Source organism: Labeo rohita, chromosome 14 (assembly GCF_022985175.1).
Source record: "Labeo rohita strain BAU-BD-2019 chromosome 14, IGBB_LRoh.1.0, whole genome shotgun sequence".
Classification (NCBI taxonomy): Eukaryota; Metazoa; Chordata; class Actinopteri; order Cypriniformes; family Cyprinidae; genus Labeo; species Labeo rohita.
Window position 1 is genome coordinate 9,360,121 of NC_066882.1, and position 24,217 is coordinate 9,384,337.

Here is a 24,217-nt window from a genome sequence, read left to right on the forward strand (position 1 = left end):
ATATATTTAAGAAAAAAATGTTATATTCTTACTTTTTTTAACAACTTTTATTTTGTATATGATTAATCGCGATTAATCGTTTGATAGCCCTCGATTATAACGCAATATGTAACGTCGTTCTACTTAAATTTTTAATAGTAATATTCAAAGCCCATTTTAACACATTTTAGTTCAGCTAAAAATGCATAAGCCTGTTTTTATGTCCACACAAACATAAGAATTATTTTCCTTAGCATTAAGAAAGCAGAGGTGTATTTAAGTTCTGCTTTCATAATTTTGACTAATCTCATTTACATTAGCATGACATATTATGCTAAATGTCATACATTTTGATATTTATAAATATTATGAATAGACATTAACAGCTAGAATGTGATTTATTTGAAAACTGATGTAGCATAACATTTAATAAGGAAGTGAACCATCCTATTAAATCATATAGCAGGACTGAGTTTGCAAAAAAAAAAAAAAAAAAAAAAAAAAAAAAAAAAAACTTCCTTCTGGGTTCCATCAGCCAATGAATAGTGGCAAGTGTCGTGGGTTTGAAGACAAGTGTTGATTTAGTCAGTGGTATTTGAACTTTAGACTATGAAGGGGAGGGTTTGGACGTCGGAAATGGCCACTGTGAGGAAAAACACACTCAGATAGTTTCGGTTAACTCACAGAAAGGATTTTCTGCTTCCCAAAAAGGAGAAACTGTAAGTATTAAAAGCTTTGCGAAGCCCTATAACTCACAGGAAATGATTTGGCTGAACATAGTTTGAATTAGAGGGACGAGGGAAGAACAGCCTACTTTTGAAGCGCTGTGCGGACAACAGGTGATAGAACACCGGATGGTTTACCTGAGAGACAGGTATTCTTTCACATTCATTACTAAAACGTACAGTTGTTGTAAAACTTTACTAGAACATAAAAGCATGACGTTAGATGTAATTTGACACATTAATCAGACTGAAGGCCTAACTAAAGCGCAAAAGACTAAACAAATAGGGATAATGTAAAACAGCCATTAATGTGAATGTTTTGCTTTAAAAGCAAAAGTAAAAAGAGGAACACAAATGAGGAAGAGGCGCGTTCATCCCCAAGAGAAAACTAGTCATGCTGCTTAGTTTGCCTCTTAAATAAAAATACAGGCTATTTAAGAAAATCTAAATCTTATTTAATTTACGCATATTATATTCTTGTTTCCCCACCCAGGTTTGAACATTTATAACCTAAAGAAGCGACTACAAGGAAGATGGTTTTCTCTGCTTATGTAAGCTTCTTCAGTTGGATCTTATCTAAGTAAATAACTTCCCGAGGATACGGCAGTATGTATAAGGGGAGCAGTGGACCCACCAGCTCTGAGGAACATTTTAATGACCCTGTGGGAGAAGCAGCACAGCCCTCCGAGGAACCAAAAGACTCAGAAGCTTCATGCAATAATGTAAGAACCTCAGATTCCCCTAAAAGCAGAATAGCAAGCCAATTCCGCGCAAATCTTGAGGAGCGATTGTCAAGACATGGTGCTCGACCTTCGTCTCCTGCGCTCAGCGCCTCCTCTCGCAGATCCAGATTTCAGAAACAGCTGGAGGAACCGGGAAGCAGCGCCTCCCGCAGACTATCAGTTGATACGTCGGGCTCCATCACCCCCGCTATGCGAAAGAAGTATTTGAAAGAGTTGTTGTTGAACAATAAGTCTGGATTGTCAAGTATTTTATCATCCAAACACATATCGTCAGAAGAAGAGGATGCATCGGCATCGTATGGAGACACTTTGAACAGCGGCGCAATCTGGGCTTTGGATCCCATGGAGCACGCTTGGATGCTTTCAGCTGTGGATGGAAATTATGACACTATGTTGGAATTTCTCGCGGAGGATTCCAGTTTATTAAGCAGAAAAGACTTTATCAGTGGTTTTACGGCTCTCCACTGGCTAGCGAAAAATGGAAAGGACGAGACGTTGATTCAGCTCCTCAGACATGCAGAAAAAGAGGGGCTGTCAGTGAATGTGAACTTGAGAGGTAGTGGAGGGCTGACGCCTCTTCATGTAGCTGCCATGCATAACCAGTACATGGTTGTCAAGGCTTTGGTTGGGGCATTCAGTGCTAATATAGACATCATGGACTACAGTGGGAAAAGAGCATGGCAGTATCTCAAGGACAAAGCACCGAGAGAAATGAAGGAGCTTCTGGGAGCCTGGGATGATGAACACTCTGTTGGGTACTTGAATGTCAATAACAGTGCGAGTCAAGCACAGCCTGTTGACGAACATTCTCAAGAAAAGAGAGTCGAGGTGGATGGTTCGGGAGGAATCTCACGCCAGAGGTTCTCTTCATTTAGGAGGCTGTTATACAACATTGGTCTGATTGAAAATATTTGAGGCGTGGACATCAAACATCTTTTCAGGTCATTATTGTTATACACTTGAAATTTGTTTCTTTATGAGCAACAAAATTTGTATGATTAATAATGTGGCACCACTAAACGTGTTAACAGTGTTGTATTAAATGATGAATTTTTATTATTTTAATAAACAGATTTGCAAGGAACTTCTCATTAATGTTTAGTGTATATATATACACACACACACTACCAGTCAAAAGTTTTTGTACAGCATAATTTTTAATGTTTTTTTAAAAACACATCTCCTCCGCTCACCAAGCCTGCATTTATTTAATCCAAAGTACAGCAAAAGCAGTAATATTGTGAAATATTTTTAATATTTAAAATACCTGTTTTCTGTTTTGATATATTTTAAAATGCAATTTATTCCTGTGATGCAAAGCTAAATTTTCAGCATCATCACTCCAGTCTTCAGTGTCACATGATTCTTCAGAAATCATTCTAATGTTTAAGAAACATTTATTATTATTATCAATATTCAGAACATTTTTTCAGGATTCTTTGACGAATAGAAAGATACAAAGATCAGCAATTATTTAAATTAAATAGCTTATGTAACATTATATACTATACACCGTTCAAAAGCTTGGAGTCAGTACTTTTTCTATTTTATTGGGAAAGAAATACTTTTATTTGGCAAGGATGCTTTAAATTGACCAAAAGTTATTATAAAGACATTTGTTATATTACAAAAGATTTCTATTTTAGATCAATGCTGTTCTTCTGAACCTTCTATTCATTAAAGAAACCTAAAAAAATTATACTCAGCAGTTTTCAACATAATAGAAAATGTTGCAGCAAAAGCATATTAAAATAATTTCTGAAGGATCATGTGACTGGAGTAATAATGCTAAAAATTAAGCTTTGAAATCATCAATATTTTCAAATAAAAAAATAGTCATTTTAAACAGTAAAAATATTTGCAGTACTTTGTATCGAATAAGTGCAGGCTTGGTGAGCCAACAAGATTTCTTTAAAAACAAACAAACAAAAAAATCTTACCATTCAAAAACCTTTGACTGGTGGTGAAAATGTAAGGCTTAAATTTTCTGCTTCCAATCATTACAATATGGAAATAACTTTTACTGTACAGAAGAGTGATGCTTTTTTTTTTTTTTTTCTTTTTCCAGACTAAATATCTAAAGATTCTTAAAGCAAGATACATTTACTTGAGAAGCAAAAGTCATTATCTGAAAAAGAGGAAATACAGAAAAGTGTTTTTCATATCCATGAAAAATCCATCGATATTTGTATTGGAAAAAGAATCTTTAACTATTAATTTAGAATTTTCTGCTCAAAAATAACACCTTTTTGGGCCTTATTTTGTGAGTTAATTAAGACCCAAAAAAATTGCATAAACACAAATACATTGAAAAATATAAGTCTAGAATAGATAGATAAAACACGTTATCCTTCATGAGGAGGAGTGTAAAAGCTCAGTGAAAGCCAAAGAACATGTTTATTACAACTTCTGTTTTTTTTGTGCACAACAGCCATCTGTTGCAAATCCAGCCACTGGAAAATGTCAACTCTGACATTTGCCATTTTCACAAAAGAGGAGTATACGAATACTTCTGGTTCGATGACAAATCTTTTATTGTTCAGCAAGGACATAACCAGAATATCTGTACAAAAGAGACACTGCTGTCCCAGATAGCATGGCTTCTCTCCAGCTCCGGACGAGTTGGTGGTCCTGGCAAAGAACAGACGGAGGGGGGGGGGAAGCTGAAGTAAACCGCGTTTACAAGCCCAGCTTGGTCCTTCTCCAGTGTCTCCTCTTGGAGTTGTACCTGCAAAGAGATTTGCCAAGATAATGCATCACAGAGGCGTACACCCATTAAAATCAATTACAATCAATTCCTACTACTGTAGTAAACTGCACTGCTCAACTACAAACAATACAGCTAGAAAAGTCATGAATAGGAGGGTTTGAAACTACAAAATCCATAAAGCATGTCAATGCCAGTGTAATAAACACCACATATCACTCCAGTGAATTGTTAACATTAGAACAGCAAATCAAAGTACGAATAAGCATTAATTTGCTCATCCTCAATGTAAAAAAGCACAATTACAATTCTATTAAGTGTCTCCGCAACAGAGCATTCACATGTCATATAAAAGATGACCGCTCTCATAGCTCCAAAGCAGGATGATGCTCTCAGCAGGTATAATGACAGTACTACCACAAAAGTTAGCACTGCAATTGCGTCCTGCTTTCATTGACTACTATAAACTACAGATTCAGAAACAATGACTACTAGCACTTTAATACTGTAGTTGCGGGTGTGATTTAGCTGCGTTTATTGCAGCGGCTAAAACCGTGTCAACATACCTGATCTTGTTGCCAGTTTTCATCCTAATCCACTGTGGGATCGGCCTGTTCTGCTTCTGCTTCTTGGCGAGGAAGCGTTTGATTCTGAAGGTCTTGTGTGACGCCTGAAACACAAACGTAAAGCACGCCTTCAGACAGTCTGCAATGGCTGAAGTTTGTTACTACACCGGGTAAATACGAGCTATGATTTTACTACTCATCGAACGTTAATCTGTCAAATATGAAATCCCACCGCTTAAGAACTTCAACTGATATACAAAAATGAAGAGATGTACAGAAGAACGACTTCTCGTTTATGGATGTTTTGAGATTTTCACTTACCATTTCGGAGATCGCTATCCGTTCACCACTATGGCGGTAGTCGAAGAGAAGGAACCATGGGAAACGCAAGCACTATATCCGAGTCACGAACTGCGCCACTCTGCCACGTCACAGCGACACACAGTGGCTCCACGGATCACATGCAACTGCGAATATTTCGCTTTTTGAATATTATATTTAGCATTTTGATGTGTTATTACCAGTGTTGGGGACTAACTAGTTACATGTAACGCAGTTATGTAATTTAATTACAAAATAAATGTAATTGTAATTAGTTACAGTTACTGAGAAAAAATGTGTAATTAAATTACAGTTACTATTGAAAATGTTAATGATTACAAAGGGGGTTACTTCTGAATTTTTTCACCCACACACTGACTGCTCTAAAATGAGACACCAGTGTTTCAGGAGTTTAGGACACGTTTATTCAATAACTGTTTTATTTCGTATTTTGGTTTATGCATATACTTTATTTTTTGGTTTTTTGTTTAGGTTTAGTGTTAACTGTCATAACTATCCAAACATTTGATTTTAAAACCAGTATCATAGCTATTAAACTATTTCTTATGATTTTAAATCTGTATTTAACCAAGTAAATAAGAGGTGTTAAGTCTAAATTTGTGGTGGCTTTGCTTTAAATTAAATTAAATTATTACACGGCTCTGTGGAATGCCTGATTCTGATTGGTCAGTCATGACATTCCAAGGTATGCTATTCCCAGATAACAACTAGTAAAAGCTAATAACCCAAACTCATCCGTGCAACCTAAGTCGGCGCTATATGCTTGGTAGCTTTTCCTTGGTGAAATCTTTGCGTTTGGCTAGCTAATAAAACATTAAATCTCAATTCAATATTATGTGTACAATTTCTTGATTCTGTCAACTTGCCGCTTGCTAGCAACCGATTTCTTCATGGAAGTTTTGCGTTCAAATATTTTAACTCAGATCAGTGTTTTGTGTCTAATTATTTACTTTTGTGGCAAGCATCTGTGTAGTAAGCGGGAAAATGTAAATGCAGCCAGTTGTTATTGCAAAATAAAGATGTATATTATCCCTTACTTGTTATAATCTTACTTCAAGTGATAAAGGATTTTAAAAGTCTGAAAGTAATCAGTATTATGTACTATTGCAAGGTTAACTCTGCCTGGTTGAAATGTTTCAAAATGATTAACAGTTAAAAATATTAGAAATTTAGAAAAGTAATCAAAAAGTAATCAAATGTAATAAGTTACATTACTTTAATAAAGTAATTGAAAAGTTACACTACTTATTACATTTTAAATAGAGTAACTTGTAATCTGTAACCTATTACATTTCCAAAGTAACCTTCCCAACACTGGTTATTACTGGCATTATTCTATTGTACATCAACAAAACGCGAGAATTTTTCATTATGTTTTGCAGGGGCTGTTCTGGGGTTTTCATTTTAGGGAGGCTCAGCCCCCAATGAGGGTATAATAACCAAAAAAAAAAATAAAATAAAATAAATAATAATAAAATAAATAAATAAAAAATGTTTGACTAATAGGGGTAGTCAGTGTTGGGGAAAGTTACTTTTAAAAGTAATGGATTACAATTTTGCGTTACTCCCTGAAAAAGTAACTAATTACGAGAAAGTAATGTGTTACGTTACTTTTGTGTTACTTTTTAAATCTGGGCAGGACTTGCTTCTTTGTTTTTAATATAAAACAATTCTCATGTAAAAGCCCTTTTACACCAAAAGTGAAATGAATTCACCTCAGGCTGAAAGAAAAGTACATTTATGCAGGAGAAGATCACTCTTCAGCTATAAAAAAAAAAAATCAAGCACATACGTTAGTTTATCTAAAGTATGCATCATCAAAGGTCAGCAGCGAAGACACTGGTTAATAAAATTGGATGAAATACATAAGGGATATTTGTTTTATTTAACATATTTAATTTTTGCAGGGTTGCATCATATTTTGAGTTTGCATTTCACTGTTTTTCTTCATTTTGAGGAATACTGAATCTGTTTTTTGTGAGTGAGATGAATTAATGCATGTTCACATTTAGTCTAGAATACAGTAACATCATGTTTACTCACAATTTCCCAACAGGAGACTTGTCAATCAATAAAGGGGGAAAAAGTAACTGCCGTTACTTATTTGAAAAGGTAACTCAGATATTTGCTTAGAAATTCAAAAGTAACGCGTTACTTTACTAGTTACTTGAAAAAAGTAATATTATTACGTAACTTGCGTTACTTGTAATGCGTTACCCCCAACACTGGGGGTGGTATACTATACTTACTGCAATATTCCACTGTATTGTATAGATAGATATAACATTTGATTACTGAATAAGCCAAATACAAGTCTTCTGATCTCACACACACCTGTTTACTGTACAAATACAAAATTTTACTGTTTGCATTTCTAGTACACGTCACATAACAGACCACTCAGATCATTAGGATCGAGTCAGTTAGAAATACCAAGGGTTCACACAAAACAAGGGGAATCCGCTTTTAGCTATTATGCTGCCCGCAGTTGGAACCAGCTTCCAGAAGAGATCAAATGTGCTAAAACATTAGCTACATTTAAATCTAGACTCAAAACTCATCTGTTTAGCTGTGCATTTACTGAATGAGCACTGTGCTTCGTCCGAACTGACTGCATTATGTATAATCATTTTCTGTTTAACATTCTGTTTAAATTTAACTGTCTTAAATTTATTTTAAATCAATTTTTTAATCATTTTTAAATCATTATATCAATCAGTTTTTTACATTTTTTGTTTTATTGTTGTGATCATTGTTTTTATGATTGCTCTACTTCCTTTTTTGTGACTATTGTTTTTATGATTATTCTACTTCCTTTTATGTAAAGCACTTTGAATTACCTCTGTGTATGAAATGTGCTATATAAATAAACTTGCCTTGCCTTGCCTTACAAGCCTCTTTTCTTAGCTGAAGTATGCAAACCTCTTTGCCACATTCACTAGAAAATATTGAAAGTTTAATTTTCAAATGAAAATGGCAACATGATCGTTTTATGAAGTATGCGTTGTGGTGTGATGAGGGGTGAACACAGCGAAAACATAGGCTACAATTATGGGGAACCTTTTGCTCCCTCATGATATTTTATATACTTTATTTAAACTGCACAGATGCAGATATTATAATAATCTATTGATAAACACAGGCCTTGTCCTTTGTTTTTCGCTCTGCGCCACCACGGTCTGCTATAGCCCCCCTAAAAATGGCCTAGCGACGCCCATGATGTTTGGCCTGTCCCTAGTTCTGTTACCAAATTTACAAAAATACTATCAAAATAAAAGCTACTTTTTGCATTTTTGTTTTTAATAGATAAAAACATTGTCCCATTTAATGTGTCAACCATGTTGACATCATAGTAACCCCTCGTAAGGTGCTTATTAATTAAAATAATGTACATTTAATTACATAAATTAAAAAAGCAGGACAATGACATCAGTTCAGGGAATGAATCTCTTTAAGAAAAAATATTTCCTCTTTTTTATTACTTTGTTGTTGTATTTTATTTTAACAACAAATTACTGAAAATTATTATGTGAATAATCAGCAATATAAACATTAAAATGATCTTTTTTCATAAAATGAAACATTTCATTAAAAAGTGCAAAGCTTTTAATGGCTAAATTAACCATAAAACTATCAACTTTAAGGTAAACTACCAGTCAAAAGTATTTTGATTTTTAATGGGTTTTTTTAAACAAGTCTCTTCTGCTCACCAAGCCTGCATTTATTTGATTTAAAGTACAGCAAAAATAGTAACATTTTTAAATATTTGAATTTAAAGTAACTTTTCTATTTGAATATATTTTAAAATGTGATTTATTCCTCTGATTTCACAGCTGAATTTTTAGCATCATTACTCCAGTCACATGATCCTTCGAAAATTATTCTAATATTCTGATTTGCTGCTCAAAGAACAGTTATTATAACTATTATGTTGAAAACAGGAGAGTATGATTTTTTTCAGGTTTCTTTGATTAATAGAAAGTTCAGAAGTGCATTGATCTCAAATAGAAATCTTTTTTATCATCTTTATCATCACTTTTGATCAAATTAAAGAATCCTTGCTAAATTAAAGTAGTAATTTCTATAATTTCTTTTGCAAAAAAATCCTGACTCCAAACTTCTGAATGGCATAGTGTATAATGTTACAAAAAGCTTTTTATTTCAGATAAATGCTGATCTTTGGATCTTTCTATTCATCATAGAATCCTGAAAAAAGTATTCAACTGTTTTAAAACATTGATAAAAAAATAATAATCATAAAAAATGTTTCTTAAACAGCAAATCAGCATATTAGAATGATTTCTGAAGGATCATGTGGCAGAAGACTGGAGTAATGATGCTGAAAATTCAGCTTTTATTAAAAGAATAAATTACATTTTAAAATATCTTTAAAAAAAAACAGCTATTTTAAACAATAAAAATATTTCAAAATTTTACAGTTTTTGCTGCACTTTGGATCAAATAAATGCAGGCTTGGTGAACAGGAGACATCTTTAAAATTCTTACTGTTCAAAAACTTTTGACTGGTAGTGTAAAAAAGATAAATTTAGTGTAAGTTGACAGTTGCAAAAAGAAATGTACTCTAAAAATCAATTCTAAAATAAAAAATAAAATCCTGTTTCATGGACTATAAACACATTTTTGACAAAAGAAATGTAACAGAAATAAAAAAGAAACACTAGAACTAACATATAGGCTGTTCATTTATTGTTTTTTTATGGACTTCACATTTTGACAAAGCTGCAACTATGAAAGGAAAACAAGATGTGTTTGAGTTAACGATTCGTTACAATGGAACAAACAATCGGATGACAGCACAGTGTCTAAACCAAGCTAACCAGAAGTTGCATTTTTTGCAGAGTGGTATGATATGCTTCAATTCCAAAACTATAAAAGGCCACATCTGTTTTTGCATATAATTTAGTCGACTTGCAGAAAACAACTGACAGTGATCAAGGCATCAGCATTATAAAGCATGGCTCTTTTTCCACCTGACCAATCCCTAATCAGAACAGAAGCATCGTAGATCAGCAGGATTTTTAAAACAGCTGCAGGCTACATCCATGCTCAAAGAACACAAACTTATTACTGATTGTCTGAAGTGAAATGCAGTGGAGGTTCTGGGTAAGGCGCGAAAGATCTTTCTAAAACGGAACAGTGAGCAAGCTGGATCAGACCTTTTATAAACTACGAAACAGAAAAGCGTGTGAAGTAAAACAGATTTGGCTGTGTACCAAAAGTAAGGTCACTTTGAGTTATCGTGGTCCAATCACTTTGGCTTCTCTCATGATTAAGCCCCGTTTCTCAAATCTAACCGACGGTTAGAACTTGCCTTGCACATGAACAGAAACTTTGGGGGGCTCATTCAGGCACTGGAGGGCAACAGGTATGTGCTCTCATGTCATTGACAGAGAGGTTTTTTTAAAGTGGGGGGATTTCTTTTGATGGCAGCACCATGTTTTTGAGGTGTTTGTCCTGATTAGAACAGAGCCCCTCCTTTTGAGACATCATGTCATGCCAGCACAGAGCTGCTTCCTCACTCCGCGGCTTTCTCTTGACTGTTCTTGGACTCCCGCTCAGCCCTTTTCTCCGCTGCCTGTCCATCTCCTCCTGTTCCTCCTCCTCCGCCCCGGTTACGGCTTCTTGCCCCGGGCTGGTACAGCTGAATTGCAGGCCGATCCTAAAGCAGAAATGTAAAAATTAGAAGCAATATGTGAAATACAAGTTATAGACATACATGTTTCTTGAAAAGTCTTTTTTTTTTTTTTTAAATCAAAACCACAGTAAAAAAAAAAACGAAATATTGTGAAATATTAATACAATTTAACATAATACACTACCAGTCAAAAGTTTTTGAACAGTAAGATTTTTAATGTTTTTTTTGTTTTGTTTAAGAAGTCTCTTCTGCTCACCAAGCCTGCATTTATTTGATCCGAAGTACAACAAAAATATTTACTATTTAAAATAACTGCTTTCCATTTGAATATATTTTGAAATGTAATTTATTTTTGTGATCAAAGCTACATTTTCAGCATCATTACTCCAGTCTTTAGTGTCACATGATACTTTAGAAATCATTCTAATATACTGATTTGCTATTCAAGAAACTTTTTTATTAGTAACAATATACATTTTTTCAGGATTCTTTGATGAATAGAAAGATCCAAAGATCAGCATTTATCTGAAATAAAAAGCTTTTGTAACATTATACACTATACCGTTCAAAAGCTTGGAGTCAGTATAATTTTTTTATGAAAGAATTTATTACATTTATTTAGCAAGGATGTTTTAAATTGATCAAAAGTGATGATAAAGACCTTTTTAATATTACAATAGATGTCTATTTCAGATAAATGCTGTTCTTCTGAACTTTCTATTCAAAGAAACCTGAAAAAAATTCTACTCAGCTGTTTTCAACGTAATAATAATAATAATAATAATAATAATAATAATAAATGTTTTTGAGCAGCAAATCAGAATATTAGTATGATTTCTGAAGGATCATGTGACTGGATTAATGATGCTAAAAATTAAGCTTTGAATTAAGCACAGGAATAAATTCCATTTTAAAATATATTAAATATATAACTGTTGAATAGAAAACAGTCATTTTAAATAGTAAAAATATTTCAAATAGTAAAAATATTTCTAAGTTTTACTGTTTTTGCTGTACTTAAATAAATGCAGGCTTGGTAAGCAGAAGAGACTTCTTTAAAAAAAAAAAAAAAAAACACAACATTAAAAATCTTACTGTTCAAAAAATTTTGACTGGTAGTGTAGTTTTCTATCTTAAAGGGATAGTTCACCCAAAAATGAAAATTCTATCATTAAATAATCACTCCCATGTCGTTCCAAACCCTTAAGACCTTCGTTCATCTTCAGAACACAAATTAAGACATTTTTGATGAAATCAGAGTTTTCTGACTTAATTTGTGTTCCAAAAATCAGGTCTTACAGGTTTGGAACAACATGAGGGTGAGTAATTAATGACACAATTTTCATTTTTGGGTGAACTGTCCCTTTACTATACTTAAAAATGTTTATTATTAAAGGAACACGCCACTTTTTTTGAAAATAGGCTCATTTTCCAACTCCCTAGAGTTAAACAGTTGAGTTTTACAGTTTTCAAATCCATTCAGCTGATCTCCTGGTCTGGCAGTAGCACTTTTAGCACAGCTTAAAGTGAAATTTTCCTATTTAAAACTTCACTCTTCTATAGTTACATTGTGTACTAAGACCAACGGAAAATGAAAAGTTGCGATTTTCTAGTCCGATATGGCTAGGAACTATACTCTCATTCTGGCGTAATAATAAAGGAACTTTGCTGCTGTACTATGAATGCAGCAGGCGCAATGATATCACGCAGCGCAGTTAACTTCTGTGATGCAAAGCTGAATTTTCAGCAGCCATTACTCCAGTCTTTGGTGTCACATGATCCTTCAGAAATCATTCTAATATGCTGATTTGGTGCTCTGTTGGTGCTCCGGAAGTGTACCTTATTTCTCAGACGGTCTTTTTTGGCACTGTCTTCTTTTTTGTTGTCCTTTGATGGCTTTTCAGAATGAGCATTAACAGAGGATTCTCCAGTGTTTTCGTGCTTTCTTTTCTCCCAAACGCGCTCCTTGTCTTTCTTCCCCTCCTCGTCTCTCTTTTTGTAGGTGTTTTCTCCATCCTGACGTTCCCTTTTCCTCCGGTCGTCATCCTGCCTCCTGATACGTTCTTTTTCTTTCTGTCTTCGCTCTCTGTCTCTGTCCCGGTCTCGCTCTCTGTCTCCATCACGATCTCTGTAATGTTTATGCCCGCTATCCTCTGACCTGAATGACAAAGCATATTGACATCATGAAGTGAATTAGAGGAAAAGACCTGAAAAGTAAAACATGTGTTGAGTACAGCTGGGAATCTTTTTTGTTTTGAGTGCAACCAACATACTTTCCACCCTTCTCCTCTCTGTGTTCACCATTCTGACGCTTCTTTGTGTCTCCAGGAGGTCGGTCTTCCTTGTGTTTCTCTCGGTCTTGTTTCTTGGGCTTGTCCTTTGGCTTCTCAGTATCACCGTCATCTGCTTTCTCTGGTTTTTTCAAGAGCTGAAAGACAAAACAAGGCTGAATATTACCATTCAGTAAATATAAAATGACAACTTTTATTGGACAAGAATGCATTTTTACTGATCAGAAGTGATAGTAAGAACATTTATAATATTACAGAAGATTTCTATCTCAAATTTTGTTCTTTTGGACTTTTTGTCAAAGAATCCTGAAAAAAAGGTATCACAGTTTCTACAAAAATATCGAGCAGAACAACTGTTTTCAACTTTGATAATAATAAGAAATCATCCAAAATCAGCATATTATAATGAATTCTGAAGAATCATATGGCACTGAAAACTGGAGTAATGGTTCCTGAAAATCCAGATTTGCATCACAGAAATAAATTACATTTTAAAATATATTTAAATAGAAAACAGTTATTTGAAGCTGTAAATATATTTTACAATATTGCTGTTTATTTTGGAGAAAATAAATGCAGCCTTAGATTTATTTAAGAAAACTTGACAACTTCTGTGTATGAAAATTTTAGTAATGAAACTTAATAAATCTAGGTAGTCAATAATATTTAAATAGTTATGTACCTTGATTTTTGGCTGGTCATCTTTAAGTTGGTCCTTATCCTTATCAGATGCCTTTTCTCCTTTTTTCAGTTTCTCAGCCTCTTTTCTTTTTCTTCTGTCCTCCTCTCTCCATTTACGCCGTTCTTCATCTCGCAGGCGTTTACGTTCTAGTTCTCTCCGTCTCCTCTCTTCTTTCTTCTCTTCTCTAATCCTCTGAAGATAACAGGATGAGAGAGCATGAACACACACAACATACAGTATGACATATTATATATGGAAATTAAAAGAACTGGTGTCAGGCTAATGAAGTATGCAATTAAATCAGTAAATATTACACCCTTACTTTACCTGTTTATTTTTAAGGAAGTCCAAGAGAGGTGTTGTTTTTTTAGCTGGGGAAAGAACATTTCAGATAATTATTTCAAATCAAAAGTGAAAACTATTTAAAATTGTTTTTTGTTTGGAAGTTTTGTGCTGAAACTCACAACTGAGTTCCTTTGTCTTGGCCTCTATTTCCTCAAGTAAAGTCTCAGGGTTAGAAGGAAATTTTTCCTCGTCACCATTGTAGAACTCTAAAAATTTCTTGTAATCAACATCTAATAAAACACAGGTAAATAAATTATTAACTACTGTTTGCAGTGAAAACAATCAAATGCAAAAACATATTTATATATATATTATGTATATACACTACCAGTCAAAAGTTTTTGAACAGTACGATTTTTAAAGTTTTTTTTTTAAAGAATTCTCTTCTTCTCACCAAGCCTGCATTTATTCAACACAAAAGCAGTAATATTGTGAATTATTTTTACTATTGAAATAGCTGCTTTTTATTTGACTATATTTTAAAATGTAATTTATTCCTGTGATCAAAACTAAATTTTCAGCATCATTACTCCAGTCTTCAGTGTCACATGATCCTTCAGAAATCATTCTAATATGCTGATTTGAAACATTTGTTATTATTATCAATATTTAAAACAGTTAAGTACATTTTTTCAGGATTCTTTGATGAATAGAAAGATCCAAAAATCAGCATTTATCTGAAATAAAAACCTTTTGTAACTTTATACACTATACCATTCAAAAGCTTGGAGTCAGTAAAAAAAAAATTGAGTGGGGGGGAGAAATTATAGAAATGAATCATTTTTATTTGGCAAAGACGCTTAAAACTGATCAAAAGTGATGACAAAGGCATGTTTAATGTTTCAAAAGATTGCTATTTCAGATAAATGCTGTTCTTCTGAACTTTCTATTCATCAAAGAAATCTGAAAAAAATCATACTCAGCTGTTTTCAACATAATAATAATAAGAAATGTTTTTAAAGCAGCAAATCAGAATATTAGAATTATTTCTGAAGGATCATGTGATTGGAGTAATGATGCTAAAAAATCTGCTTTGAAATCACAGGAATAAATCACATTTTAAAATATATTTAGATTGAAAGGTTTTTACTATATACAATAACTGTTTTCTAAGTTGTACTGTTTTTGCTGCACTTTAGATCAAATAAATGCAGGCTTGGTGAGTAGATGAGACTTCTTTAAAAAGCATTAAAATCTTACTGTTCAAAACTTTTGACTAGTAGTGTAGATATATATACAGTATATTTCACCATCTTCAATTGTTCCACTTTTGGCATCCTTCTTCTTGCTCCTTTTCTTAGCAACTTTCTGGAATGGTGCAAACTCAACAATTGCTGGATATTCCTGACCTATAATATGGACAAAAAAAATAACACAGTTCTCACCATTTCAGTCTAAACTCCTAAAACCACTGATTAGCAAGTAAACAGTGAATGCTGAAAATGACATGTAAAAACCAAACCTCGACTATCAATGAAGACATAGCCATCAAAGCGGTCTCTGAAGAGAACTATGTCGTCTTGATTTTTAAAATTCAGATAGGCTCTTGCAAACAGATGAGGGAAAAGACTGCAAATAAACAAACATCTTGATCAGCTATCATACAACGTCCGTTCATTATGGTTCAGTCTTCTGTTTCCTTTTATAAGACTGCATCTACAAACCTAGTATCGCTGGAGAAAAACTCCAGGTAATCCAGCTCTGGAAGAGGCTGCAGTTGTTCCACCAAATCGTCTTTAGTCAGACTTGGAGGGAGACGTCGGATCACAATCTAAAAGTAAATAGTATAAAAAGAACAAAATTAACACTGGAATTACTTGTACACACTTTATAGTAGATTTATAGTAGATATTTATAGTGCACTTGTACATGTATGTGACTCTGGACCACAAATCCAGCCTTGAGTAGCAAAGGTATATTTGTATATGGGTCAAAATGATTGATTTTTCTTTTATGTCAAAAATCATTAGGATATTAAGTAAAGATCATGTACTATGAAGAAATGTTGTTATTTCCCCACCGTAAATATATAAAAACTTAATTTTTGATTAGTAATATGCATGGCTAAGAACTTCTGGACAACTTTAAAGGCGATTTTTCAATATTTAGATTTTTTGAACCCTCAGAAGTCTGTTTTGTGATTGCTGTATATAATACTATAATGTGACTGAAAAATGATCTGACATTTAAAAATTATTCTTTGTACTGCATCCACAAAAATCCCCCTGTTAAAGTTTCAAGGGGATTCCTCTATTATTATGCTAACAAAGTGACAAATCCCCGCAGTGATTGGAAACTTTGACAGGGGGATTTGCTAACCACTCTATAAGTATCAGGCATGTTGAGTCATGTTCACCTGCAACGCTTAAATCAAACACCGAATAACATGTAAACACTGTAGCAAAAATACAGCTGCAAACAATAACTCATAGTATTTCAAATAAAGCCGACTAGCTGCGGTGTTTACAGTCTATTTGTAGCAGGAATGTAGCCAGCTAGCCTGCTAACTATCTACCTTTGTCATAGCCTCCTTCTTCTCTTTATTTGGCTTCTCTGATTTCTCGTTTTCATCACATTTTATTTCCACTTTCTTTTCTCTGGGACGCGTGTTTTCCTTGTCCTCCTTCATGTTCCTTCGCCAACTTCTGCAGCGATGTCTTACTTCGTATGTTTCTCGCTGTTATCAGTCGTGTTTGCTATCTCTCCACTGCCCAACTTTCCGCAGTTGTTTCTCCGTAGCACCAACAGGCGTCTCTGATTGGCTGCGGCACATGGCGCAGAGTCTCTCGATAAAGCGAGGAGCGTCCACTCTTCCACTCTGAGACTTGATCGTTGTCAAATGAACTCTTAATAGAGAAAAACTCTACTTAGATGATAATTAGTGATTGTTAATGACTCTAACATCATATATGACTCAATATTACATCTATGAAACTAATACTTGTCTCTTTTTTTGAACTTACGTGAATTTTCATGAAGAGTGGACAGGCTAGTCATTGTTGTGCTTCTTAAAATTCTTTAACTGTTTTTTATACGCTATAGCGTTCAAATGAACTCAAAAATAATTAAATATGTGTTTCTATGCTACGCATGTCTTTATTAACAAAGTAGCCATAAGTATGTTTATTCTGTAGTAGGTTTACTAGTATAAGACATAAACTAAGAGCCACAATGCGGCGCTGCAGTATTGCAGGCGATGTTTTCAGATGCGGAAGTGAATTATACACATCTCGGAAGTTGTTTTGGTGACCGTCATAAGGGCAGACATTTTGGCCCATGTAGACGGCAGATTTGCAGGATTTTTTTTTTTGGAAAACGTTAAATAAAACGTGTCCTCTGAAATAATTTTCCTGTGCTTGGACACTCTTATTTAACCACAACCATGTGGTATGAGATATTGCCCGGTTTTGCTATTATGACAGTCTGTCTGATGATTCCTGGCATCGCAACTGCTCAAATCCAGAAGTTCACAAACGGTGGAAAGGTGAGTGATGATGATAATAATAATGTTGAGCAATGTTTTGTCACTCTCAATCATTGTGTACATGCTTTAATGAGTCTTATAAAAGGTACAAACTTTTGTTCAGCTTGACATTCGTCTAATGTTTCTGTGTGTTGTCATATAGCAAGTTCATTTAATCCACTTCTGTTGCATTCAGGAAAAGAGGATCATACGGGTTCCCTATCACTGGTATTTGATGGAGAGAGACAAGAGAATCTCTGGAACTGGTGCACATTACCATGCCAAGGTAAAAACTTGTATAAAAAAACGTATAATTACAAACAATATGCTCAGAAAAGCTGGTGCTTTAATATTCTTCTTTTTTTATTTCACAGGGGCTTGAAAACATCAAATGAGGAGCCACCAAGCAATAATTGAAATGTACATTTTGTCCAGCCGTCTATTAAAATGTTATCTTTAAATTATCATTTTGCTTGCTGTTTTCATTTTTTTGTGTTTACATTTTTATAGAGCTGTTATTCTGCTTTAAATATACATTGAATGTGATTTGTTTGCATAGTTTACTGTATAGAGGGGTTTGCACTTGCATCACAATTTGGTCAGTTACCCAAATGTGCGACCATATTGGCGATAGTCGTATGTAAATAACAGCATGGATTGCAGGGTTGTTCTGCTAATTTATGCTGTCTAAACCACGGGAAAAATGTGTGGAAGCTGCTAAATCTTATAGAGAAGGACTTAGTAAGCACAAAAGGGCACAATATTTTGACAAACTATAGTTAATACGTGGTAAGATACGTAGAAGCACTATTAATGAAGATGATAGCCTAATATTTCACATTCCTGATTGGAAACTGCTTTTGGCAGTCTATAGTGCTCCAGATGTTTAATACAGCCCAAAAATGACAATAGTTGACCATTTTCAGCACAATAATCAGCTAAATATGTGAGTTTCGTTTGGTTCAGTGGCATTGTTTACATTCAGTGCTGCCCGTATGGCCTCGTTTTGAAAACTCCCATTAGGTTCATAATTTCTTAACCCACTTAACTGAGGTTTTATTTAACAGTACTTGAGCCTAATTTTGATCCCAAAATTTAGTTGGCAGAGTAAAACGTTTAATCATATCACTTTGGCACTTCACCATGTACTCAAGTGTAATGATTGGCTAAAATATAGAGTGCATAATCCAATCCCTGCAGACTTTACAGAGCCAAGAACAATGCATGTACATACATTATACATAATACACATTATATACTAGAGTCTACAGTACAAAATGTGCAAAGCACTTAAAATAATTCCAATCGATCAATTTAAGTGCATAAATAGGATGTAATATGTTTATGTAATATAGAGGCTCCACAGAATTCTTTGGCAACTTTAGATGGAGTGTCAGTAGACACAGTATGTGGTAATGCAATGCAATAAGCATACAAATTGTATTAAAGTAGTTACACTCTTATATTGTAAAGAAAATCTTGTGCACTTTTTACATCCACTTAGATGTCCCGTGGAGAAAATTGAGATGATTAAGAAGCAAGCATGCAGACATGACATATTCTTTTCCAAACCATAATGCTTATAGCAGTCTTCGCGGCTCATACTGTCATAAAATTATGATTTCCAGGCGTGAATGTGAATTGTAAATTTGTGTAGATTTTGCTTTTTGTAAGTGCAATAAGATTATTAATGTTCTTTTTACAGCTGTAAATGTAAAAATCCATTATTTTTAAAGCGTTACTTGATATTTTGGCATGTTAAGTGTCTATATGCTTTTAATACTTTCTAATGGAAATGCATATACTCTATTTAAATTAACTAGTTCTTAAGAATAGCAAATGAATATTCAATTTTCTACCGAACATTTATCAAAACCTAATTTTTGATTAGTGATATGCATTGCTAAGAATTTAATTTGGACAACTTTAAAGGTGTTTTTTTCAATATTTTGATTTTTTTGCACCCTCAGACTCCAGATTTTAAAATAACTGTATCTTGACCAAATGTCATCCTATTCTAACAAACCATACATGAATGGAAATCTTATTTATTCATGATGTATAACCGTTAATTTAAAAATAAAAAATACCCTTATGACTGGTTTTGTAGACCAGGGTCATATACGTTAAAAAACAAAGACTATAGTTTTAACTAACCTCACAAGGTTAACACAGGATTATTACTTAATAAAGTGGCAAATTCTCATCTTTAATAAAAGCTCCAGCATGACAATGCATCACATGACCATTTTTATTCAGATGCAACATACATTACATGAAGGGTATTGCAGTGGTTAATGGTTTGAGCTCTATTGATCAGTTTATTTATTTGTTTGTAGTAAAAGAAACGTACATATCAATTTTAGTTCACAGGCCTCTCACCGTGTACTGTACAGGAGATTGCGCAAGCAGACAAAAATGAACACATTTAAGTAAAATCTGTGACTTAATCACATTTTATGTCTTTTCCTTTCAAAAAAGAAAAATAATGACATCCAAACTGAAGAAAAAAAAAAAAAAGTAATTCTGCAGGACAGTCTACTTCCCATCTTTGCCTTTAGTTTTTCTGTACACCATTTCCCTGAAGCTAGAAAGGATTTTGCTCTCCCTCTTTCTCCTTTCCTCTTGATTAAAGGAAGCAAGAGCTCTCTTCTCGTCAGCACTGTAGATCTGGTTTTCCTTTCTCAGACGCACAGCCTCCATACGTCGATGTCTGAGGGCATAAGGAAAAAAATATATAAAAACATCCATGATACTCCAACTACAACAGTTTCGTCTACAGTTTCGTGAAATTTTATTACAATTTATTAGTTTCCTGTTTTGAAATGTAATCTAATCCTTTGGCAAGCTTAATTTTCAGCATCATACAAAATCATAATATGATGATTTGATGATCAAGAAACATTATCAATGTTGAAGAACAACTGTGTTGTCTGACATTTTTATTGATTTTTTGATTAACAAAAAGAACAAAAGAACAGCATTTTTTTAAATAGAAACTATATGTAACATTATGCATTTATTTATCCTATTGATCAATTTAATGCATCCAAAAACTCTGAACTAGAACAGTAGTGTCTGTGCATGAATGTATAGTACAAAAGCTTCATACCTGCTTCCACTCATGACATAACCACATTTCTCATACTCTGCAATCTCCTCACTAGTCAAACCGATTTCACCTCTTCTTGGAATACGTTTTCCTGCTTTGACAAACTCTGCCATGGCCGCACCTTCACCTGGTAGCAAAGCGTGGCCAAAACTATGGGAAACAAGACAGGGCACAAAGCTGTAACATTCAGTACCAGAGACAGAATTTAAAATAACCTAACATAATAACAGAGTGGAGGAAGAATCATTTACTTACTCTAAAGGTTTGTCATCTTGGGACAGGTGAGTGAGAGGAGCTTCAGGTCCAACAACATGCTCTCCAACACCAGTTTTCTCCACCCATGAGATTTCATTGACATCCTCTTCTTCTTCCTCTGAATGTTCACTGCTGGAGCTACTGGACTCCTTGTGATTCTTCTTCGCCTTCTTCTTCTTTGATTTCTTCCTGTGAAGACAAACTCACGTTATTGTATAAAACAGTTCAAGCTTTGCTCATTCTATATTGAGTACATATGAAAACAAGATTCTTACTTTTTACTTTTCTTCTTTCTTTTCTTCTTTTTCATCTCTTCTGCAAGACAAGCAAGTGTTTATATAATATTACATATAGGTGTATGTTATATAACACAAAAAATTGCCACCAACCTTCAGAATCACTTTCTGACTCGCTGTCCTCTGAGTGCTTCCTGTTCTTCCTCTTCTTTGATTTCTTCTTCTTCTTCTTTTTCTTTTTCTTCTTTTCCTCTGTAGACAAGATATTAGCCATTTAGATTATAGTTCATTTGGTAAACATGCAGTAATAAAAAAGCACATTGTGTGAATCATTTACCCTGTGAACTTGAATCAGAGCTGCTGTTCTTCACATCCTCTTCTACAGGAGTGTGTTCATCTGAGCTATTACAAGATATTAGATGAAAGCCTTTAAGCACATGGCATATATGATGAATATATTACTGTACATAAACTGTTTTCAAGAATGTATCATTAGGCAATTTTATACTTTATAAAACAGATAACAATAGACATTGGAAATGATAGATATGATATTTAATATGTACTCACTCAGGTTCTCTGACTCTTGGAGAATATCCCCAGACCTCAGGACATCCCAGTTCACCAATTCTCTCACGTTCCTGCAGACGCCTGGAAAGAGAAAAGCAGAAAACAAATTAATTTAATATTCACTTATAAACTCACTTACTTCATCATACTTACACTATCAGTCAAAAGTTTTTGAACAGTAAGATTTTTAATGTTTTTTAAATAAGTCTCTACTGCTAACCAAGCCTGCATTTGCTCCAAAGTTCAGTAAAAACAAGGAACAATTTTGAAATATTTTTACCATTTAAAACAACTTCTTTCTATTTGAATATATTTTAAAATGTAATTTATTCCTGTGATCAAAGCTAAATTTTCAGCATCATTACTCCAGTCTTCAGTGTCACATAATCTTTCATAAATCATTCTAATATGCTGATTTCCTGTTTAAGAAACATTTATTATTATGAATATTTAGAACACTTGAGTGCATTTTGTCAGGATTATTTGATAAATAGAAAGATCCAAAGATCAGCATTTATCTGAAATAAAAAGCTTTTGTATCATTACACACTATACCACTTAAAAGCTTGCACTCGGTATATAGCAAGGATGCTTTAAACTGATAAAAGTGATGATTAAGACATTCATAATGTTACAAAAGGTTTCTATTTCAGATCTGAAAAAGCTGATCTTTGCATCTTTCTATTCAGCAAAGAAACCTGGAAAAATTCCACTCAGCTGTTTTCAACATAATAATAATAAATGTTTTTCAGCAGCAAATCAGAATATTAGAATGGTTTCTGAAGGATCATGTGACTGGTGTAATGATGCTAAAAATTCACCTTTGAAATCATAGGAATAAGTTACATTTTAAATCAAAATGTTACAGTTTTGCTGTATTTTGGATCAAATAAATGCAAGCTTGGTGAGCAGAGGAGACGTCTTTAACACTTAAGTGTGTCTGACCTCGCGATGAAGGCGTCTTGTCTCTGTCGTTGGGCATCATCTCTCTTCTCATAGTAATCGGATCTTGATCCAAAGCCGTGATCTCTGTCTCTCTGATCTGACCAGTTTGACCGATGTCTTTCCCTCGACCTGGAGCGACTGCGAGAATCCCCGACTCGGAACCGATTTCTGTTCCTCTCTTTGTCGTTGTGTCGCGACTTGTGGTCGTCTTCATGGTCGTATCTGTGGTTCTTGACCCCTCGGTCCGGTGAGCGGCTGCTGGAGCGGCTGTGTCGGCGTCTCTTCGGGCTCACAGCGCCTGAATATTTTACGTCCAACTCGGGCATTACTATAAACTGTATTATTAGCTTTAATGACGACTGGGTAGTCTTTTATTTAGAAATTAATTTAGTCATAAAGCGGCCTGTTATTCACATTTTGCTGGTCATGTCGCAGTTCACCAAGAACTAGCAAAGCTAGCAAGATAATGTTTTTTTTAGCCAGTTGCGATTCTGATTTGTTTAGCTACTGAGACAACAGTGTTAATTTATACAAATCACAGTGGAGTTAAGACTCACCACGAGTCCTGTAAACAACTTAAACACGGCTCATGAAACCTAAATGTGCGCTCGCGTCGTTGAACTCCGACTTGTGCCTGTTTGTGTTTACGTTTCCGTTACGATAATTCTTCTATTGTAAAGAATTGTGCAGCGAGACGCGCAATATCGCCCCCTGGAGATCTGGAAGGCACATTTTTAATAGTTTTTTTTTTGGCCACCAAAATGGCACTCCATTCTTTTATGGGCTGCTTTTTGAATATGGAAAATGCATGATGATTTAATATTTAGTTTTAGGTATAAAGAGTCTATGACAGACATATCTGGGTTACCAAATAAGGTTATATGACAGGATGAAGCTTTGCTATGTGTGATAAAAGTTTTCATTCATGAATAATCATATAACAAAATTGCATTTATTGTTTCTTTTTATGCACCTGACAGCTTGCCCAATAAGTGTCTGAATGTATTTCTAATGTATTATTGTGTTTACTGGGAATTTTAGTTTGAAAACAGGATTCACAAAAGGTGAATCAACACAAAATCATGGCTAGAGAGAATACACATTTTTGTAATTTGGACTTGTAATTACTGAGATGTATATGAAGCTTTTTACAGAATTGGTGCAAACTGATGTCACGATCGAAAAACACATTTAAAAAGCATTTAAGTATTCAAATCTTTCATGTTTACTACACTCCGTCTATTATCTATTGAAACCCACATTAATTTTTAAAATATCAGTAAGCTTAATATATATAATGTCATGATTTATACTTTCAATTGGGAAGTGGCTGTCCAAAACCTTAACTCCTAAATTTCAACTTATGAAAATGACATTGAAATAATTCTTGCATTTAATCCTATTGTTTCTTTTTTATATATATCTTTGTGATTTTTAAAAAAAAGTGAAGATCCAAAAAATATTTATATTATATTTTACTTGTAAACTTTATGTAAAAAAAGTCCCGCATTTTAATTTTACTACTGAAAGAGTGTATGTTTTAGTCCATTGGCTGAGACTCAATTTTATCTACACTCCTACATTTATGATCAGGAAATAT

General features: G+C 33.9%; 5 protein-coding genes and 1 non-coding gene across 8 annotated transcripts; 2 read left to right on the forward strand and 4 right to left on the reverse strand.

Annotated features, from left to right (window-relative positions):
* Nucleotides 1-554: 554 nt before the first annotated feature.
* sowahd (sosondowah ankyrin repeat domain family d) lies at nt 555-4,109 on the forward strand. 3 transcript variants are annotated; one of them, XM_051128033.1, is made up of 3 exons: nt 561-853; nt 1,198-2,388; nt 3,879-4,109. In XM_051128033.1, exon 2 carries the CDS (start codon nt 1,313-1,315, stop codon nt 2,360-2,362), a length of 1,050 nt encoding a protein of 349 aa, XP_050983990.1. In that variant the 5' UTR covers nt 561-853; nt 1,198-1,312; the 3' UTR covers nt 2,363-2,388; nt 3,879-4,109. The 3 variants fall into 3 exon arrangements, with proteins under 3 accessions (XP_050983992.1, XP_050983990.1, XP_050983991.1); XM_051128034.1 differs by lacking the exon at nt 3,879-4,109 and adding an exon at nt 3,516-3,539; XM_051128035.1 differs by lacking the exon at nt 3,879-4,109 and having other exon boundaries at nt 555-698; nt 1,198-2,721.
* rpl39 (ribosomal protein L39) lies at nt 3,958-5,186 on the reverse strand. Its single transcript, XM_051128036.1, has 3 exons — nt 5,042-5,186; nt 4,721-4,824; nt 3,958-4,175 (listed from the first exon to the last, which is right to left on the reverse strand). Exons 1-3 carry the CDS (start codon nt 5,042-5,044, stop codon nt 4,127-4,129), a joined length of 156 nt encoding a protein of 51 aa, XP_050983993.1. The 5' UTR covers nt 5,045-5,186; the 3' UTR covers nt 3,958-4,126.
* Nucleotides 4,470-4,605, reverse strand: LOC127176690 (small nucleolar RNA SNORA69). Its single transcript, XR_007829139.1, has one exon. It is a non-coding gene; the product is annotated as a small nucleolar RNA SNORA69 (small nucleolar RNA).
* Nucleotides 5,187-9,747: 4,561 nt separating the features above from the next.
* upf3b (UPF3B regulator of nonsense mediated mRNA decay) lies at nt 9,748-16,776 on the reverse strand. The gene is made up of 10 exons (XM_051128209.1): nt 16,552-16,776; nt 15,701-15,807; nt 15,499-15,605; nt 15,287-15,385; nt 14,156-14,266; nt 14,019-14,062; nt 13,692-13,883; nt 12,992-13,146; nt 12,558-12,876; nt 9,748-10,742 (listed from the first exon to the last, which is right to left on the reverse strand). The coding sequence occupies exons 1-10, from the start codon at nt 16,663-16,665 to the stop codon at nt 10,599-10,601; spliced, it is 1,392 nt and encodes a 463-aa protein (XP_050984166.1). The 5' UTR covers nt 16,666-16,776; the 3' UTR covers nt 9,748-10,598.
* A 491-nt stretch (nt 16,777-17,267) lies between these two features.
* ndufa1 (NADH:ubiquinone oxidoreductase subunit A1) lies at nt 17,268-17,963 on the forward strand. Its single transcript, XM_051127825.1, has 3 exons — nt 17,268-17,520; nt 17,696-17,785; nt 17,874-17,963. The coding sequence occupies exons 1-3, from the start codon at nt 17,419-17,421 to the stop codon at nt 17,892-17,894; spliced, it is 213 nt and encodes a 70-aa protein (XP_050983782.1). The 5' UTR covers nt 17,268-17,418; the 3' UTR covers nt 17,895-17,963.
* A 1,773-nt stretch (nt 17,964-19,736) lies between these two features.
* On the reverse strand, nt 19,737-23,290 carry nkap (NFKB activating protein). The gene is made up of 8 exons (XM_051128359.1): nt 22,618-23,290; nt 21,673-21,753; nt 21,440-21,504; nt 21,256-21,354; nt 21,142-21,181; nt 20,867-21,055; nt 20,612-20,761; nt 19,737-20,212 (listed from the first exon to the last, which is right to left on the reverse strand). Exons 1-8 carry the CDS (start codon nt 22,941-22,943, stop codon nt 20,038-20,040), a joined length of 1,125 nt encoding a protein of 374 aa, XP_050984316.1. The 5' UTR covers nt 22,944-23,290; the 3' UTR covers nt 19,737-20,037.
* Between the last annotated feature and the right edge of the window lie 927 nt (nt 23,291-24,217).